This window comes from Pecten maximus, chromosome 15, assembly GCF_902652985.1.
Source record: "Pecten maximus chromosome 15, xPecMax1.1, whole genome shotgun sequence".
Taxonomy (NCBI): domain Eukaryota; kingdom Metazoa; phylum Mollusca; class Bivalvia; order Pectinida; family Pectinidae; genus Pecten; species Pecten maximus.
Genome location: NC_047029.1, coordinates 10,695,998 through 10,718,134, shown reverse-complemented (window position 1 = coordinate 10,718,134; position 22,137 = coordinate 10,695,998). Strand labels below are relative to the sequence as shown.

Here is a 22,137-nt window from a genome sequence, read left to right as displayed (position 1 = left end):
CCCTTCAAATCATTCTATAATAAAGACTGAAAAAGAAATCTGAATAACTTTAACCAGTTTGGCGTTACAGTTTCTACAAAATGAAATGCAGAAGAAGAAGAATAATAAGAAGAAGAAACAACAAAAACAATAGGTCTTTTCACCATTTGGTGAAAAGCCCTAATTACGGGATAACAATGCCTTTCGGTTATATAAAATAAAATCTAGCGAAGGTATTCGCGATGATGACAATGCCTTTCGGTTATTGAACATTTAATCTAGCGAAGATATTCTCGATGAAAATACTGTTCGGTTATTGAACATAAATCTAGCGAAGTTATTCTCGATGACAATACTTATCGGTTATTAAACATACAATTTTGCAAAGATGTTCGCGATGACAATACTTTTCGGTTATTTAGCATAACATCTAGCGAAGATGTTTCGGATGACAACACTTTTCGGGTTTTGAACATAAAATCAAATGAAGATGTTCGGGATGACGATGCTTCTTTGTTACTTGAACATAAATTCTGTCGAAAATGCTTACGGTGACAATCGAAAAGAAAAGTGAAACATAAAATCTATCAAGGGTGTTCATTGACCTCTTATTTATAAATTTATCTCTTTATTTCATAGCACCCTCATTTAAAAATTCCGTAAACATAGTAAATTAGCGAAGATATTATGTTGATGTTACAATATATGTAAAGCACATATTGTCAAATGTATAGAGGATATCTAACAGTGTTTTCAGTAATACCAAATATATTTCACGAGTGGGGCTAATAATTTGATATTTTTCACGAGTGCGCAGCACGAGTGAAAAATATCAAAATATTAGCCATACGAGTGAAATATATTTGGTATTACTGAAGACACTTTTAGATATTCTGTTTATTACATTTTTTTATCAACGAAAAACCTACCCCGTATGCTAACTAGGCCTACAGCGAAAGTTTGCATACTAAAAAATGTAGTTCCCCCTGTCCAGGTGCTGAAATATATGTCGAGCTTTCTGGTTGGTCAATTATTGTGGTATTTTCTAATCATTAATTTGATTGGTCAAATCAGCAAAAGTGATATTTTTCACTAGTGAAAAATATGATATTCTTCACTAGTGAAAATTATCACTTTTATAGAATGAATAATTTTTGATATTTCACTGGTAAAAATGTAATAAAAAATAGTTATTTCTGAATATACAGAAACGACAACATCATCTACCACCGAACAACCGACAACAACGACCACTACAGGTACATGTAAAATTTTACTTTAATAAACAATCTATTGAGCGATTGCATTATACAGATTAATTTAAGATAGCTGTATATCAGGTGATCTTGTTCGTTGCTGTCATTAAAAGCATACATTTTATGAAGAGACTAGATATTTTAAAGTGTAAGACTACTACAGTAAACAGTAACAAGAGCAGTAAATGACTGGATTTGTGTGGTGGATGGAAGAGGGTATTTGGTGAAACCTCTCATTAATATCTTTCTCTGGAAGTTTTAATCTTTTAAGACGGTTTTAAATAACAAATAACCAATACATTGACACGATTCTGAGTAGCCTATTGAACGTATCACTTAACCTCTACCTTTTTTCTGTATCAAAATATTCATAACATTCAATATTATTTTTTAATAAATGTTCTTATGTTTAACAGGGATCCCAACAACAACGGCACCTGCAACAACAACTACAGTTCCACCAGTTACCACCCGTATATGTGCAGAGAACAGTTCGATGACCGATACCGATGTCCTCAACATTTTAAAAGATATTCCAACTGAAATCACTATTGAATATATTGATGGAACTGAGGAGGATGTATTGCTTACAAACTTGAAAGATATTCCCAAACTTTCAGAACTTGTAAAGCCAGGCAATACACAAAAAATTACAGTAAATGTTACTCTCCCACAACCAATAGAGGATGTTTCTGGCCTTTTGGAAGAGGAACCAGCAGCCTTGTTCGTAGTCTTTAGCGAACCAAACTCATATACTCAAACTGAAGTTACAGTGGATATCGTTGTGATTGATGAAAACAACGACGTCACCATTAAGGTATATAACTATGCAAAGACAGAGTACGTGTTGCAATTGTAAGCAACAAAAAAGAACACAGTCGACAGCACACGGAATATCTCATTTCAACTAAAGCTTCACTGACTAAGACTAATACATCGGAAAACTGAAAAATGTAGAAAACGTATTCTTTAAATAAAGGAACTAACTCAAGTGTCTTGTGCTAACGAGTTCAATAATTTGATATGCCACGTGCATTTAGACTAATTTCATAACAATTTGTTCAGCGAATTTGATAAATTACATACGATATAGTCACGAGTGTAAGCTTTTGTTTATCACATAGCTCGTATTCATGAGAATGACGATATTCACTCAAGTTGATTTCTATATAAGACAGGCGAATTTCGACACGGACGGTATGTGATTCGCTATGAAGCCAATCATACCACCGACGCCATATATTAATTGTATTGTCATGAATTATTGAAGAGATCCCAAGAATATTATTACACATGTATCTTACGATATTGATGACATTATCGTATTTCATAGTAGAAAAGGGCAGTTATATGATAATTTATCATACATCTAAACTGCTCATTCATGAACTTTTACCTGTTCAAAAGACTAACGGAGCAATGATCCTCTCTTTACCTTTTCAGCCCCTGGAGGAGATAGAGCGACTTACCGATAACGACCAGACATATGAACGCTCATGGTCTCTAGACAAGTTGGACAAGACTCTAGGATTTATTTTCACCTTTAAACCGGTTCAAGTACCTGGAACGACAACAACCCCCAGCGAACCATCTGAAACTATTGGAGAATTCCTCGTTGATATTTGCACAAGTAAGCATGATTGATATGCCAAACGTGAGAAGGAATCCATTGATTCCATCGACAGAGATAATAGCTATTGCGAGTAGCACTGTGATAGTGATCGTGTTAGAATAGCGGCATTTGAATGTATTTCAGCATTTTCATAATGTCCAGAGAACGCGGCATATTTACCTAACAGTATTAAGTGAGTATGTATTAGTTCGTAGACTCTTAATGTGATATTGTTGTCTGTCTGCTTGTCAATTTACGTTGTTTTAATTACGATCGGTAAACATATATCCGAACAGTGTGAAGAGTTATTGATTATGAAAGAGTCGCCAATTTTGATAAAATACAATAACAGAAAATATTAAACTATTAATTTGAGGAGACAATGCATGATGTTAGATATTGGAGAATGAAATCTCATGTAAACAAATATTTGTGAATCCACAGAAACGACGCCGTCATCTACCACCGAAACATCGACAACAACAACAACGACGACGACGACGACTGGTACATATAACATTTTACTAAAATAAACGATATCACATTAATACATTGTATTATACCGATTCACTTTACATAACTGTGTATTAGGTGATCGTAATATGGTGCCTGCATTTTTCGCTGTGATCTTCAGAATGTTATTTCAACACAAGTATTAGCAAAGTAGATTCGCTGAAACTACACGTACATGTAAGTCAGTTGATTGGACGTGAACTACGCATGTTTCAATCGTCTGGTGTTGTCACGACTTTATATTGAAAACAAAACGTTCTGACGTGCTTTCCAATTTTTCAAAAGCATTGCTTGTATTGCTGTCATTAAAAGCATACATTTTATATAGTGACTAGATATTTTGAAGTGTGTAGCACTTGCTTAAGTAAGCAGTAACAGGAGAAGTAAATGACTGTATTTGTTCGGTTGATGGAAGAGGGTATTTAGTGAAACCTCTCATTAATATCTTTCTCTGGAAGTGTTCATCTTTTAAGACGGTTTTAAATAACAAATAACCAATACATTGACACGATTCTTAGTAGCCTATTGAACGTATCACTTAACCTCTACCTTTTTTCTGTATCAAAATATTCATAACATTCAATATTATTTTTTAATAAATGTTCTTATGTTTAACAGGGATCCCAACAACAACGGCACCTGCAACAACAACTACAGTTCCACCAGTTACCACCCGTATATGTGCAGAGAACAGTTCGATGACCGATACCGATGTCCTCAACATTTTAAAAGATATTCCAACTGAAATCACTATTGAATATATTGATGGAACTGAGGAGGATGTATTGCTTACAAACTTGAAAGATATTCCCAAACTTTCAGAACTTGTAAAGCCAGGCAATACACAAACAATTACAGTAAATGTTACTCTACCACAACCAATAGAGGATGTTTCTGGCCTTTTGGAAGAGGAACCAGCAGCCTTGTTCGTAGTCTTTAGCGAACCAAACTCATATACTCAAACTGAAGTTACAGTGGATATCGTTGTGATTGATGAAAACAACGACGTCACCATTAAGGTATATAACTATGCAAAGACAGAGTACGTGTTGCAATTGTAAGCAACAAAAAAGAACACAGTCGACAGCACACGGAATATCTCATTTCAACTAAAGCTTCACTGACTAAGACTAATACATCGGAAAACTGAAAAATGTAGAAAACGTATTCTTTAAATAAAGGAACTAACTCAAGTGTCTTGTGCTAACGAGTTCAATAATTTGATATGCCACGTGCATTTAGACTAATTTCATAACAATTTGTTCAGCGAATTTGATAAATTACATACGATATAGTCACGAGTGTAAGCTTTTGTTTATCACATAGCTCGTATTCATGAGAATGACGATATTCACTCAAGTTGATTTCTATATAAGACAGGCGAATTTCGACACGGACGGTATGTGATTCGCTATGAAGCCAATCATACCACCGACGCCATATATTAATTGTATTGTCATGAATTATTGAAGAGATCCCAAGAATATTATTACACATGTATCTTACGATATTTATGACATTATCGTATTTCATAGTAGAAAAGGGCAGTTATATGATAATTTATCATACATCTAAACTGCTCATTCATGAACTTTTACCTGTTCAAAAGACTAACGGAGCAATGATCCTCTTTACCTTTTCAGCCCCTGGAGGAGATAGAGCGACTTACCGATAACGACCAGACATATGAACGCTCATGGTCTCTAGACAAGTTGGACAAGACTCTAGGATTTATTTTCACCTTTAAACCGGTTCAAGTACCTGGAACGACAACAACCCCCAGCGAACCATCTGAAACTATTGGAGAATTCCTCGTTGATATTTGCACAAGTAAGCATGATTGATATGCCAAACGTGAGAAGGAATCCATTGATTCCATCGACAGAGATAATAGCTATTGCGAGTAGCACTGTGATAGTGATCGTGTTAGAATAGCGGCATTTGAATGTATTTCAGCATTTTCATAATGTCCAGAGAACGCGGCATATTTACCTAACAGTATTAAGTGAGTATGTATTAGTTCGTAGACTCTTAATGTGATATTGTTGTCTGTCTGCTTGTCAATTTACGTTGTTTTAATTACGATCGGTAAACATATATCCGAACAGTGTGAAGAGTTATTGATTATGAAAGAGTCGCCAATTTTGATAAAATACAATAACAGAAAATATTAAACTATTAATTTGAGGAGACAATGCATGATGTTAGATATTGGAGAATGAAATCTCATGCAAACAAATATTTGTAAATCCACAGAAACGACGCCGTCATCTACCACCGAAACATCGACAACAACAACAACGACGACGACGACGACTGGTACATATAACATTTTACTAAAATAAACGATATCACATTAATACATTGTATTATACCGATTCACTTTACATAACTGTGTATTAGGTGATCGTAATATGGTGCCTGCATTTTTCGCTGTGATCTTCAGAATGTTATTTCAACACAAGTATTAGCAAAGTAGATTCGCTGAAACTACACGTACATGTAAGTCAGTTGATTGGACGTGAACTACGCATGTTTCAATCGTCTGGTGTTGTCACGACTTTATATTGAAAACAAAACGTTCTGACGTGCTTTCCAATTTTTCAAAAGCATTGCTTGTATTGCTGTCATTAAAAGCATACATTTTATATAGTGACTAGATATTTTGAAGTGTGTAGCACTTGCTTAAGTAAGCAGTAACAGGAGAAGTAAATGACTGTATTTGTTCGGTTGATGGAAGAGGGTATTTAGTGAAACCTCTCATTAATATCTTTCTCTGGAAGTGTTCATCTTTTAAGACGGTTTTAAATAACAAATAACCAATACATTGACACGATTCTTAGTAGCCTATTGAACGTATCACTTAACCTCTACCTTTTTTCTGTATCAAAATATTCATAACATTCAATATTATTTTTTAATAAATGTTCTTATGTTTAACAGGGATCCCAACAACAACGGCACCTGCAACAACAACTACAGTTCCACCAGTTACCACCCGTATATGTGCAGAGAACAGTTCGATGACCGATACCGATGTCCTCAACATTTTAAAAGATATTCCAACTGAAATCACTATTGAATATATTGATGGAACTGAGGAGGATGTATTGCTTACAAACTTGAAAGATATTCCCAAACTTTCAGAACTTGTAAAGCCAGGCAATACACAAACAATTACAGTAAATGTTACTCTACCACAACCAATAGAGGATGTTTCTGGCCTTTTGGAAGAGGAACCAGCAGCCTTGTTCGTAGTCTTTAGCGAACCAAACTCATATACTCAAACTGAAGTTACAGTGGATATCGTTGTGATTGATGAAAACAACGACGTCACCATTAAGGTATATAACTATGCAAAGACAGAGTACGTGTTGCAATTGTAAGCAACAAAAAAGAACACAGTCGACAGCACACGGAATATCTCATTTCAACTAAAGCTTCACTGAATAAGACTAATACATCGGAAAACTGAAAAATGTAGAAAACGTATTCTTTAAATAAAGGAACTAACTCAAGTGTCTTGTGCTAACGAGTTCAATAATTTGATATGCCACGTGCATTTAGACTAATTTCATAACAATTTGTTCAGCGAATTTGATAAATTACATACGATATAGTCACGAGTGTAAGCTTTTGTTTATCACATAGCTCGTATTCATGAGAATGACGATATTCACTCAAGTTGATTTCTATATAAGACAGGCGAATTTCGACACGGACGGTATGTGATTCGCTATGAAGCCAATCATACCACCGACGCCATATATTAATTGTATTGTCATGAATTATTGAAGAGATCCCAAGAATATTATTACACATGTATCTTACGATATTGATGACATTATCGTATTTCATAGTAGAAAAGGGCAGTTATATGATAATTTATCATACATCTAAACTGCTCATTCATGAACTTTTACCTGTTCAAAAGACTAACGGAGCAATGATCCTCTCTTTACCTTTTCAGCCCCTGGAGGAGATAGAGCGACTTACCGATAACGACCAGACATATGAACGCTCATGGTCTCTAGACAAGTTGGACAAGACTCTAGGATTTATTTTCACCTTTAAACCGGTTCAAGTACCTGGAACGACAACAACCCCCAGCGAACCATCTGAAACTATTGGAGAATTCCTCGTTGATATTTGCACAAGTAAGCATGATTGATATGCCAAACGTGAGAAGGAATCCATTGATTCCATCGACAGAGATAATAGCTATTGCGAGTAGCACTGTGATAGTGATCGTGTTAGAATAGCGGCATTTGAATGTATTTCAGCATTTTCATAATGTCCAGAGAACGCGGCATATTTACCTAACAGTATTAAGTGAGTATGTATTAGTTCGTAGACTCTTAATGTGATATTGTTGTCTGTCTGCTTGTCAATTTACGTTGTTTTAATTACGATCGGTAAACATATATCCGAACAGTGTGAAGAGTTATTGATTATGAAAGAGTCGCCAATTTTGATAAAATACAATAACAGAAAATATTAAACTATTAATTTGAGGAGACAATGCATGATGTTAGATATTGGAGAATGAAATCTCATGCAAACAAATATTTGTAAATCCACAGAAACGACGCCGTCATCTACCACCGAAACATCGACAACAACAACAACGACGACGACGACGACTGGTACATATAACATTTTACTAAAATAAACGATATCACATTAATACATTGTATTATACCGATTCACTTTACATAACTGTGTATTAGGTGATCGTAATATGGTGCCTGCATTTTTCGCTGTGATCTTCAGAATGTTATTTCAACACAAGTATTAGCAAAGTAGATTCGCTGAAACTACACGTACATGTAAGTCAGTTGATTGGACGTGAACTACGCATGTTTCAATCGTCTGGTGTTGTCACGACTTTATATTGAAAACAAAACGTTCTGACGTGCTTTCCAATTTTTCAAAAGCATTGCTTGTATTGCTGTCATTAAAAGCATACATTTTATATAGTGACTAGATATTTTGAAGTGTGTAGCACTTGCTTAAGTAAGCAGTAACAGGAGAAGTAAATGACTGTATTTGTTCGGTTGATGGAAGAGGGTATTTAGTGAAACCTCTCATTAATATCTTTCTCTGGAAGTGTTCATCTTTTAAGACGGTTTTAAATAACAAATAACCAATACATTGACACGATTCTTAGTAGCCTATTGAACGTATCACTTAACCTCTACCTTTTTTCTGTATCAAAATATTCATAACATTCAATATTATTTTTTAATAAATGTTCTTATGTTTAACAGGGATCCCAACAACAACGGCACCTGCAACAACAACTACAGTTCCACCAGTTACCACACGTATATGTGCAGAGAACAGTTCGATGACCGATACCGATGTCCTCAACATTTTAAAAGATATTCCAACTGAAATCACTATTGAATATATTGATGGAACTGAGGAGGATGTATTGCTTACAAACTTGAAAGATATTCCCAAACTTTCAGAACTTGTAAAGCCAGGCAATACACAAACAATTACAGTAAATGTTACTCTACCACAACCAATAGAGGATGTTTCTGGCCTTTTGGAAGAGGAACCAGCAGCCTTGTTCGTAGTCTTTAGCGAACCAAACTCATATACTCAAACTGAAGTTACAGTGGATATCGTTGTGATTGATGAAAACAACGACGTCACCATTAAGGTATATAACTATGCAAAGACAGAGTACGTGTTGCAATTGTAAGCAACAAAAAAGAACACAGTCGGCAGCACACGGAATATCTCATTTCAACTAAAGCTTCACTGAATAAGACTAATACATCGGAAAACTGAAAAATGTAGAAAACGTATTCTTTAAATAAAGGAACTAACTCAAGTGTCTTGTGCTAACGAGTTCAATAATTTGATATGCCACGTGCATTTAGACTAATTTCATAACAATTTGTTCAGCGAATTTGATAAATTACATACGATATAGTCACGAGTGTAAGCTTTTGTTTATCACATAGCTCGTATTCATGAGAATGACGATATTCACTCAAGTTGATTTCTATATAAGACAGGCGAATTTCGACACGGACGGTATGTGATTCGCTATGAAGCCAATCATACCACCGACGCCATATATTAATTGTATTGTCATGAATTATTGAAGAGATCCAAAGAATATTATTACACATGTATCTTACGATATTTATGACATTATCGTATTTCATAGTAGAAAAGGGCAGTTATATGATAATTTATCATACATCTAAACTGCTCATTCATGAACTTTTACCTGTTCAAAAGACTAACGGAGCAATGATCCTCTTTACCTTTTCAGCCCCTGGAGGAGATAGAGCGACTTACCGATAACGACCAGACATATGAACGCTCATGGTCTCTAGACAAGTTGGACAAGACTCTAGGATTTATTTTCACCTTTAAACCGGTTCAAGTACCTGGAACGACAACAACCCCCAGCGAACCATCTGAAACTATTGGAGAATTCCTCGTTGATATTTGCACAAGTAAGCATGATTGATATGCCAAACGTGAGAAGGAATCCATTGATTCCATCGACAGAGATAATAGCTATTGCGAGTAGCACTGTGATAGTGATCGTGTTAGAATAGCGGCATTTGAATGTATTTCAGCATTTTCATAATGTCCAGAGAACGCGGCATATTTACCTAACAGTATTAAGTGAGTATGTATTAGTTCGTAGACTCTTAATGTGATATTGTTGTCTGTCTGCTTGTCAATTTACGTTGTTTTAATTACGATCGGTAAACATATATCCGAACAGTGTGAAGAGTTATTGATTATGAAAGAGTCGCCAATTTTGATAAAATACAATAACAGAAAATATTAAACTATTAATTTGAGGAGACAATGCATGATGTTAGATATTGGAGAATGAAATCTCATGCAAACAAATATTTGTAAATCCACAGAAACGACGCCGTCATCTACCACCGAAACATCGACAACAACAACAACGACGACGACGACGACGACTGGTACATATAACATTTTACAAAAAAATAAACGATATCACATTAATACATTGTATTATACCGATTCACTTTACATAACTGTGTATTAGGTGATCGTAATATGGTGCCTGCATTTTTCGCTGTGATCTTCAGAATGTTATTTCAACACAAGTATTAGCAAAGTAGATTCGCTGAAACTACACGTACATGTAAGTCAGTTGATTGGACGTGAACTACGCATGTTTCAATCGTCTGGTGTTGTCACGACTTTATATTGAAAACAAAACGTTCTGACGTGCTTTCCAATTTTTCAAAAGCATTGCTTGTATTGCTGTCATTAAAAGCATACATTTTATATAGTGACTAGATATTTTGAAGTGTGTAGCACTTGCTTAAGTAAGCAGTAACAGGAGAAGTAAATGACTGTATTTGTTCGGTTGATGGAAGAGGGTATTTAGTGAAACCTCTCATTAATATCTTTCTCTGGAAGTGTTCATCTTTTAAGACGGTTTCAAATAACAAATAACCAATACATTGACACGATTCTTAGTAGCCTATTGAACGTATCACTTAACCTCTACCTTTTTTCTGTATCAAAATATTCATAACATTCAATATTATTTTTTAATAAATGTTCTTATGTTTAACAGGGATCCCAACAACAACGGCACCTGCAACAACAACTACAGTTCCACCAGTTACCACCCGTATATGTGCAGAGAACAGTTCGATGACCGATACCGATGCCCTCAACATTTTAAAAGATATTCCAACTGAAATCACTATTGAATATATTGATGGAACTGAGGAGGATGTATTGCTTACAAACTTGAAAGATATTCCCAAACTTTCAGAACTTGTAAAGCCAGGCAATACACAAAAAATTACAGTAAATGTTACTCTCCCACAACCAATAGAGGATGTTTCTGGCCTTTTGGAAGAGGAACCAGCAGCCTTGTTCGTAGTCTTTAGCGAACCAAACTCATATACTCAAACTGAAGTTACAGTGGATATCGTTGTGATTGATGAAAACAACGACGTCACCATTAAGGTATATAACTATGCAAAGACAGAGTATGTGTTGCAATTGTAAGCAACAAAAAAGAACACAGTCGACAGCACACGGAATATCTCATTTCAACTAAAGCTTCACTGAATAAGACTAATACATCGGAAAACTGAAAAATGTAGAAAACGTATTCTTTAAATAAAGGAACTAACTCAAGTGTCTTGTGCTAACGAGTTCAATAATTTGATATGCCACGTGCATTTAGACTAATTTCATAACAATTTGTTCAGCGAATTTGATAAATTACATACGATATAGTCACGAGTGTAAGCTTTTGTTTATCACATAGCTCGTATTCATGAGAATGACGATATTCACTCAAGTTGATTTCTATATAAGACAGGCGAATTTCGACACGGACGGTATGTGATTCGCTATGAAGCCAATCATACCACCGACGCCATATATTAATTGTATTGTCATGAATTATTGAAGAGATCCCAAGAATATTATTACACATGTATCTTACGATATTTATGACATTATCGTATTTCATAGTAGAAAAGGGCAGTTATATGATAATTTATCATACATCTAAACTGCTCATTCATGAACTTTTACCTGTTCAAAAGACTAACGGAGCAATGATCCTCTTTACCTTTTCAGCCCCTGGAGGAGATAGAGCGACTTACCGATAACGACCAGACATATGAACGCTCATGGTCTCTAGACAAGTTGGACAAGACTCTAGGATTTATTTTCACCTTTAAACCGGTTCAAGTACCTGGAACGACAACAACCCCCAGCGAACCATCTGAAACTATTGGAGAATTCCTCGTTGATATTTGCACAAGTAAGCATGATTGATATGCCAAACGTGAGAAGGAATCCATTGATTCCATCGACAGAGATAATAGCTATTGCGAGTAGCACTGTGATAGTGATCGTGTTAGAATAGCGGCATTTGAATGTATTTCAGCATTTTCATAATGTCCAGAGAACGCGGCATATTTACCTAACAGTATTAAGTGAGTATGTATTAGTTCGTAGACTCTTAATGTGATATTGTTGTCTGTCTGCTTGTCAATTTACGTTGTTTTAATTACGATCGGTAAACATATATCCGAACAGTGTGAAGAGTTATTGATTATGAAAGAGTCGCCAATTTTGATAAAATACAATAACAGAAAATATTAAACTATTAATTTGAGGAGACAATGCATGATGTTAGATATTGGAGAATGAAATCTCATGCAAACAAATATTTGTGAATCCACAGAAACGACGCCGTCATCTACCACCGAAACATCGACAACAACAACAACGACGACGACGACGACGACTGGTACATATAACATTTTACTAAAATAAACGATATCACATTAATACATTGTATTATACCGATTCACTTTACATAACTGTGTATTAGGTGATCGTAATATGGTGCCTGCATTTTTCGCTGTGATCTTCAGAATGTTATTTCAACACAAGTATTAGCAAAGTAGATTCGCTGAAACTACACGTACATGTAAGTCAGTTGATTGGACGTGAACTACGCATGTTTCAATCGTCTGGTGTTGTCACGACTTTATATTGAAAACAAAACGTTCTGACGTGCTTTCCAATTTTTCAAAAGCATTGCTTGTATTGCTGTCATTAAAAGCATACATTTTATATAGTGACTAGATATTTTGAAGTGTGTAGCACTTGCTTAAGTAAGCAGTAACAGGAGAAGTAAATGACTGTATTTGTTCGGTTGATGGAAGAGGGTATTTAGTGAAACCTCTCATTAATATCTTTCTCTGGAAGTGTTCATCTTTTAAGACGGTTTCAAATAACAAATAACCAATACATTGACACGATTCTGAGTAGCCTATTGAACGTATCACTTAACCTCTACCTTTTTTCTGTATCAAAATATTCATAACATTCAATATTATTTTTTAATAAATGTTCTTATGTTTAACAGGGATCCCAACAACAACGGCACCTGCAACAACAACTACAGTTCCACCAGTTACCACACGTATATGTGCAGAGAACAGTTCGATGACCGATACCGATGTCCTCAACATTTTAAAAGATATTCCAACTGAAATCACTATTGAATATATTGATGGAACTGAGGAGGATGTATTGCTTACAAACTTGAAAGATATTCCCAAACTTTCAGAACTTGTAAAGCCAGGCAATACACAAAAAATTACAGTAAATGTTACTCTCCCACAACCAATAGAGGATGTTTCTGGCCTTTTGGAAGAGGAACCAGCAGCCTTGTTCGTAGTCTTTAGCGAACCAAACTCATATACTCAAACTGAAGTTACAGTGGATATCGTTGTGATTGATGAAAACAACGACGTCACCATTAAGGTATATAACTATGCAAAGACAGAGTATGTGTTGCAATTGTAAGCAACAAAAAAGAACACAGTCGACAGCACACGGAATATCTCATTTCAACTAAAGCTTCACTGAATAAGACTAATACATCGGAAAACTGAAAAATGTAGAAAACGTATTCTTTAAATAAAGGAACTAACTCAAGTGTCTTGTGCTAACGAGTTCAATAATTTGATATGCCACGTGCATTTAGACTAATTTCATAACAATTTGTTCAGCGAATTTGATAAATTACATACGATATAGTCACGAGTGTAAGCTTTTGTTTATCACATAGCTCGTATTCATGAGAATGACGATATTCACTCAAGTTGATTTCTATATAAGACAGGCGAATTTCGACACGGACGGTATGTGATTCGCTATGAAGCCAATCATACCACCGACGCCATATATTAATTGTATTGTCATGAATTATTGAAGAGATCCCAAGAATATTATTACACATGTATCTTACGATATTTATGACATTATCGTATTTCATAGTAGAAAAGGGCAGTTATATGATAATTTATCATACATCTAAACTGCTCATTCATGAACTTTTACCTGTTCAAAAGACTAACGGAGCAATGATCCTCTTTACCTTTTCAGCCCCTGGAGGAGATAGAGCGACTTACCGATAACGACCAGACATATGAACGCTCATGGTCTCTAGACAAGTTGGACAAGACTCTAGGATTTATTTTCACCTTTAAACCGGTTCAAGTACCTGGAACGACAACAACCCCCAGCGAACCATCTGAAACTATTGGAAAATTCCTCGTTGATATTTGCGCAAGTAAGCATGATTTATATGCCAAACGTGAGAAGGAATCCATTGATTCCATCGACAGAGATAATAGCTATTGCGAGTAGCACTGTGATAGTGATCGTGTTAGAATAGCGGCATTTGAATGTATTTCAGCATTTTCATAATGTCCAGAGAACGCGGCATATTTACCTAACAGTATTAAGTGAGTATGTATTAGTTCGTAGACTCTTAATGTGATATTGTTGTCTGTCTGCTTGTCAATTTACGTTGTTTTAATTACGATCGGTAAACATATATCCGAACAGTGTGAAGAGTTATTGATTATGAAAGAGTCGCCAATTTTGATAAAATACAATAACAGAAAATATTAAACTATTAATTTGAGGAGACAATGCATGATGTTAGATATTGGAGAATGAAATCTCATGCAAACAAATATTTGTGAATCCACAGAAACGACGCCGTCATCTACCACCGAAACATCGACAACAACAACAACGACGACGACGACGACTGGTACATATAACATTTTACTAAAATAAACGATATCACATTAATACATTGTATTATACCGATTCACTTTACATAACTGTGTATTAGGTGATCGTAATATGGTGCCTGCATTTTTCGCTGTGATCTTCAGAATGTTATTTCAACACAAGTATTAGCAAAGTAGATTCGCTGAAACTACACGTACATGTAAGTCAGTTGATTGGACGTGAACTACGCATGTTTCAATCGTCTGGTGTTGTCACGACTTTATATTGAAAACAAAACGTTCTGACGTGCTTTCCAATTTTTCAAAAGCATTGCTTGTATTGCTGTCATTAAAAGCATACATTTTATATAGTGACTAGATATTTTGAAGTGTGTAGCACTTGCTTAAGTAAGCAGTAACAGGAGAAGTAAATGACTGTATTTGTTCGGTTGATGGAAGAGGGTATTTAGTGAAACCTCTCATTAATATCTTTCTCTGGAAGTGTTCATCTTTTAAGACGGTTTCAAATAACAAATAACCAATACATTGACACGATTCTGAGTAGCCTATTGAACGTATCACTTAACCTCTACCTTTTTTCTGTATCAAAATATTCATAACATTCAATATTATTTTTTAATAAATGTTCTTATGTTTAACAGGGATCCCAACAACAACGGCACCTGCAACAACAACTACAGTTCCACCAGTTACCACCCGTATATGTGCAGAGAACAGTTCGATGACCGATACCGATGTCCCTCAACATTTTAAAAGATATTCCAACTGAAATCACTATTGAATATATTGATGGAACTGAGGAGGATGTATTGCTTACAAACTTGAAAGATATTCCCAAACTTTCAGAACTTGTAAAGCCAGGCAATACACAAAAAATTACAGTAAATGTTACTCTCCCACAACCAATAGAGGATGTTTCTGGCCTTTTGGAAGAGGAACCAGCAGCCTTGTTCGTAGTCTTTAGCGAACCAAACTCATATACTCAAACTGAAGTTACAGTGGATATCGTTGTGATTGATGAAAACAACGACGTCACCATTAAGGTATATAACTATGCAAAGACAGAGTATGTGTTGCAATTGTAAGCAACAAAAAAGAACACAGTCGACAGCACACGGAATATCTCATTTCAACTAAAGCTTCACTGAATAAGACTAATACATCGGAAAACTGAAAAATGTAGAAAACGTATTCTTTAAATAAAGGAACTAACTCAAGTGTCTTGTGCTAACGAGTTCAATAATTTGATATGCCACGTGCATTTAGACTAATTTCATAACAATTTGTTCAGCGAATTTGATAAATTACATACGATATAGTCACGAGTGTAAGCTTTTGTTTATCACATAGCTCGTATTCATGAGAATGACGATATTCACTCAAGTTGATTTCTATATAAGACAGGCGAATTTCGACACGGACGGTATGTGATTCGCTATGAAGCCAATCATACCACCGACGCCATATATTAATTGTATTGTCATGAATTATTGAAGAGATCCCAAGAATATTATTACACATGTATCTTACGATATTTATGACATTATCGTATTTCATAGTAGAAAAGGGCAGTTATATGATAATTTATCATACATCTAAACTGCTCATTCATGAACTTTTACCTGTTCAAAAGACTAACGGAGCAATGATCCTCTTTACCTTTTCAGCCCCTGGAGGAGATAGAGCGACTTACCGATAACGACCAGACATATGAACGCTCATGGTCTCTAGACAAGTTGGACAAGACTCTAGGATTTATTTTCACCTTTAAACCGGTTCAAGTACCTGGAACGACAACAACCCCCAGCGAACCATCTGAAACTATTGGAGAATTCCTCGTTGATATTTGCACAAGTAAGCATGATTGATATGCCAAACGTGAGAAGGAATCCATTGATTCCATCGACAGAGATAATAGCTATTGCGAGTAGCACTGTGATAGTGATCGTGTTAGAATAGCGGCATTTGAATGTATTTCAGCATTTTCATAATGTCCAGAGAACGCGGCATATTTACCTAACAGTATTAAGTGAGTATGTATTAGTTCGTAGACTCTTAATGTGATATTGTTGTCTGTCTGCTTGTCAATTTACGTTGTTTTAATTACGATCGGTAAACATATATCCGAACAGTGTGAAGTGTTATTGATTATGAAAGAGTCGCCAATTTTGATAAAATACAATAACAGAAAATATTAAACTATTAATTTGCAATGCATGATGTTAGATATTGGAGAATGAAATCTCATGCAAACAAATATTTGTGAATCCACAGAAACGACGCCGTCATCTACCACCGAAACATCGACAACAACAACAACGACGACGACGACGACTGGTACATATAACATTTTACTAAAATAAACGATATCACATTAATACATTGTATTATACCGATTCACTTTACATAACTGTGTATTAGGTGATCGTAATATGGTGCCTGCATTTTTCGCTGTGATCTTCAGAATGTTATTTCAACACAAGTATTAGCAAAGGAAAATTCGCTGGAACTACACGTACATATAAGTCAGTTAATTGGACGTGAACTACGCATGTTCCAATCGTCTGGTTTTGTCACGAATTGATATTGAAAACAAAACGTTCTGACGTGCTTTCCAATATTTCAAAAAACATTGTTTGCATTGTTGTCATTAAAAGCATACATTTTATATAGAGACTAGATATATTGAAGTGTGTAGCACTACTTCAGTAGACAGTAACAAGAGCAGTAAATGTATTTGTTCGATGGATGGAAGAGGTTACTTGGTGAAACCTCTGATCATTATCTTTCTCTTGAATGCTATTTTTTCAAATTGTTTTAAATATCAAATAACCAATGCATTGGCATGGTTCTGAGAAGTATGCTGAACGTATCATTAATCCTATATCTGTAAATATTTAATAATAAGATAACTATAGTGAAATAGTTATTTAGTCTGATTTTAAAGAAAGAAAACCTTTCTAATGCCTGTTTCAAAATAAACTGTGATGAAACCTACTTATGGTTTCTAAGGTCCAGACAAAAAAATAATATTTCTAAAAAACTTTTTCAAGATAGAACTATCCTTCTACATCCATTTGAAGTACTTATGTACAACAATTAAACAAAATGCACAATAACTCTTAAGATATAAATATGTATTTATTAATTTTTTACCGTAAAATAAAAATAAAAGTATGCATCTGATCAAAGTGGTATTTTTCACTTGTGAAAATTACAACTTTTTTCTGATCTAACCAAACAAAACACTGCTAACAAACAGCTGGGGAAATCAAAAGCTGATCCTGTATGTTTGGCTATGAAGTATTACCAAATATATTCCAATCGTGGTTCTAATATTGATATTTTTTCACTCGTGCTACGCATTCGTGAAAAATTTCAAAGGATAGGCCCCATTATTGAAATATATTTGGGGGTTTTAAAGACAATGTTGTTTCAGTACAAAACGTATAACTCGATATCATTGTTTTAACATAACATTATCATTACATTTCAGAAACACTATCAACTACTAGCACCATCTCAACGCCTGGATCTTCAACTGGATTTACCACCAGTTCTGTACCAACAGGTATGAAAATAATCAGTTAATTATCTAACACATTTCTTTCCAGATTCAAATAGCTCTAAGGATTGATTCCGCATTCTTTCGGCCTCTTTAAATGCAAACAAAACTTAACTATGCGAGGTTTCATTCGACCATATTGAATATGAAAATTTGCTGTTGAAGGCAATACATATGCGTTAATCTATTCTTAAGAGTGGACATTCAACTTGTTTATTTATTTATGTTGGTTTTCCTTTTTCTGTTTTTATTACATTTTTCATGAATTTTATTACCAAATGGCTACATTAATTCGAGAGAAGCTCCGAAGACAAAGATTCTGATAAATCCATGGTATCTCTACATAAGGGAGGAAAGTATGACCGATCACATCCGTGTATATATACCGTAAGTATTTAACCGATATACGTGTTTACACGGCAGGTGTTTCATTGGACAAGATTCATCAAAACATAATCAGAAACATCAATATTTGAAAAACTACTGCTTTCCACCCTTTTGCTATATAGTTTTGACTCCTTAAGAAGAAACCATTCCGTGGGATTAGGAAGCGACAAATGAAACGAAAGACATACAAGTAAGTAGAACTGGCCTATACACGACAGCAACAAAATTGTCAATAACACCAATATTTTGTGCTCGTGAATGTTGCATTTTATCTTGTTTGAGGGAAACATTAATCAGACTGAGGATGTGTTGCTTCCATCACTACCAAACGTTACAACAGCGATAATACATGTAAGTATCATGTAAGTATATTATCACTATATGGTTCTTGCGATGTTATTAATATACATTTATGGAAATACTATTTCAGTCGACTTTAATCTATCTGTAGGCAGTATAATGTGGTATACACAGACCTAAACAGATAAAGATTTGTTCACAGACGGTAAGCATATTATATTCTTTTTAAATATTGGGTGCGATCGTTGAGCTTCAATCGGAGCCGCATCAACAAACGCAGTCTGTAATTGATACAAATTTCATTAATGTCTTTCTTTGAAAGCAGTTACGTAATTTACGATAAAGTAATGATGTAAAATATGGATATTGATTTGATGTACAATATTGTTTACAAGCGTGGTTTGATTAATTTGAAATTAAAGTTTGTGGTAATATACTTTTTTAACAACGCCATATTTATATCAAATGCACCTGTTGCTTGTTTTGGTGGCACTTCAGCAAAGCAAGTCACAAGTTGTTTTCCAGCCTTGTCCATCAATTAAAGATGTCATAAAACAAGATGCCAATTTCACAACGGAAAACAAAAGAAAATGTTGCAAAAATAGAGGTACGTATATACATGTAAGTTGTGCCAATTATGTCTCGTCTTTAATATATATATACTTTTTCTTTTTTTATTTTTCGTATTCTGATCTCGTTTTGTCGAATTTGATTTCGTTTTATCTCCGGTATATAATTGGTTCAATTGTTAAAAGTTTTCAGTAGTAAATTACAAATATCGATAACATTTTCGGCTGATTAATGAGTGTTGATATTGCTGTTAAGCATAAGTATGTGGATATTAGACATGTGACCGTTACATAGAAATAAAAAAAAAAATTATCGTAGCACATCCACTTAAACAAAAATAAGGTAAAATGTTAGATAAATGCAAATTAGCCGTGGATCCAGCTACCCTGTTTAAAATATATTAAAACAACGAATAATATCGACATAATAATGATATGAAGAGATGATATCTGCATAGAGTGGAAAATAAATTTACCTATACGTCCTTTAACCCCGCGTGAAACAAATATATATTTAACCCTACCAGTATGTCCTTTTACCAAACGTGGCTTTTGTTTATTGGTAGGAACTTGTTTCATATTGAAACTTATTACCTTTTGATTTAAGATTAGTTTCATGGTTTTTGGTTTATAGTTTGCTTATATTTGTAGGACGAATGATCCTTCTTAATTTGATTTGGAATTAAAATAATAAAATAATATTACTTGAACATTTCTTTATGATGCAGGTGGCTCCTAAATTCGACAGAAGATATCGATCTCGAGGTCAGAGATGCGTGACATAGCACATTTCATACACAAGGTATCTATTTTGTTTTAAGGCTTAACCAACCTTAGGTAGTTATGACACCTTCCTAATTGGAAAATATTTTTAAAATGACAATAATGTTCAATTCAGCGTTCTTTTTCCATTAAAAAATTGAAAGCATGAAAAATGTTGGTCTGCATGTAGCTGTACAACTAACAGATGAGTTTCAAATGATTACTTGACGAAATATATATTCCCATAATGTTTAAATATTTAAATTGATCAGTGATAGGGGAAAAAATGATTTCGAGATTTTTGTCTTACATAATCAACATTTGACCCATAAATCTTGATAACCAGTTACGACCAATGAGGAAATATGTTTAGACATGTATCTCATATATCCGCAATCTTAACATCGAGAGCATATGGCTGTACAGTTTTGTTTCACCATCGTTGACCTGAAAGCACACGCAAAAACACCGTGAAAATCATTGATATATCAACCGTTTTATTCAAAGTGAAGACGAACGTTAGTCCACCTCGTATGTATCAAAAATATGTTGACCAAATATCCAGCACAGGGCACTTTATAACGGTGGTTCATAATAAAACAAATAATAATATATATTATCTTCGATCATATGGTACCAAGTACCTTTTGTTGTTTTAGGTTGAATCCTTTACCAACCGGGTACAAATTGGCCAGTAGAACCTGTATATATAGACCAGTACAGACGTCTGACCGGAAGGACGCATACAGGTCGACCAGATATACTGGTACAGGCGACTGACCGGAAGGACGCGTACAGGTCGATCAGATGAACCAGTACAGACGACTGTCCGGAGGTACGCGCACAGGTCGACTAGAGGAACTGGTACAGACGACTGTCCGGAGGGCCGCGGACAGATAGACCAGATGAACTAGGACAGTCGAACTGTTTAAAGTTCTGTGTCTTTTGTCTTTCCTAAAAATCTAGTCGTTATTTCTTCTTGTGATGATGTGTGCGTTGCAAGATGGACATGACAGTGTGTGGGTGGGGGGGTGCGTGTGGTAGGGTGTGTGTGGGAGGGTGGTATTGGATGGTGTGTGGGAGGGAGGTATTGGATGGTGTGTGGGAGGATGGTATTGGATGGTGTGTGGGAGGATGGTATTGTGTGTGGGAGGATGGTATTGGATGGTGTGTGGGAGGATGATATTGGATGGTGTGTGGGAGGATGGTATTGGATGGTGTGTGGGAGGATGGTATTGGATGGTGTGTGGGAGGATGGTATTGGATGGTGTGTAGGAGTATGCGTACTGGATGGAATGTGTGGGAGGATGGTATTGGATGGTGTGTAGGAGTATGCGTATTGGATGGAATGTGTGGGAGTATGCGTACTGGATGGAATGTGTGGGAGTATGCGTACTGGATGGAATGTGTGGGAGTATGCGTATGGGATATAAACAACGCACAAAATCGTTATGTTTTTCAATAAATTCATTATTTAATAATTTCCCCGTTAGTTCTGTTTGTTTTCTCCATCGGATTTTAATGTTAGGTGCCCAACGTCCTTTTCGGGATGTTTTTGTTGGTCCTCGTGTTCTCACGTGTC

The 22,137-nt window shown here is 35.2% G+C and overlaps 1 protein-coding gene and 2 long non-coding RNA genes across 3 annotated transcripts; all 3 read left to right on the top strand.

Annotated features, from left to right (window-relative positions):
• Nucleotides 1-1,420: 1,420 nt before the first annotated feature.
• LOC117344174 (mucin-3A-like) lies at nucleotides 1,421-14,577 on the top strand. Its single transcript, XM_033906830.1, has 13 exons — nucleotides 1,421-1,451; nucleotides 1,652-2,052; nucleotides 2,679-2,865; nucleotides 3,979-4,379; nucleotides 5,004-5,190; nucleotides 6,304-6,704; nucleotides 7,331-7,517; nucleotides 8,631-9,031; nucleotides 9,656-9,842; nucleotides 10,961-11,361; nucleotides 11,986-12,172; nucleotides 13,289-13,689; nucleotides 14,314-14,577. Exons 1-13 carry the CDS (start codon nucleotides 1,421-1,423, stop codon nucleotides 14,575-14,577), a joined length of 3,636 nt encoding a protein of 1,211 aa, XP_033762721.1.
• Nucleotides 14,578-15,720: 1,143 nt separating this feature from the next.
• Nucleotides 15,721-17,310, top strand: LOC117343123. The gene is made up of 3 exons (XR_004535961.1): nucleotides 15,721-16,015; nucleotides 16,640-16,826; nucleotides 17,247-17,310. It is a non-coding gene; the product is annotated as an uncharacterized LOC117343123 (long non-coding RNA).
• Nucleotides 17,311-18,489: 1,179 nt separating this feature from the next.
• LOC117343122 lies at nucleotides 18,490-21,565 on the top strand. The gene is made up of 3 exons (XR_004535960.1): nucleotides 18,490-19,831; nucleotides 20,522-20,595; nucleotides 21,215-21,565. It is a non-coding gene; the product is annotated as an uncharacterized LOC117343122 (long non-coding RNA).
• Nucleotides 21,566-22,137: the final 572 nt, after the last annotated feature.

Coding starts and splice junctions, on each gene's coding strand:
- LOC117344174 (XM_033906830.1), top strand. CDS start 1,421: ATGACTGGATTTGTGTGGTGGATGGAAGAGG. Junction 1,452..1,651: donor TGTGTGGTGGATGGAAGAGG/GTATTTGGTGAA, acceptor TATGTTTAACAG/GGATCCCAACAACAACGGCA. Junction 9,843..10,960: donor CCTCGTTGATATTTGCACAA/GTAAGCATGATT, acceptor TATGTTTAACAG/GGATCCCAACAACAACGGCA.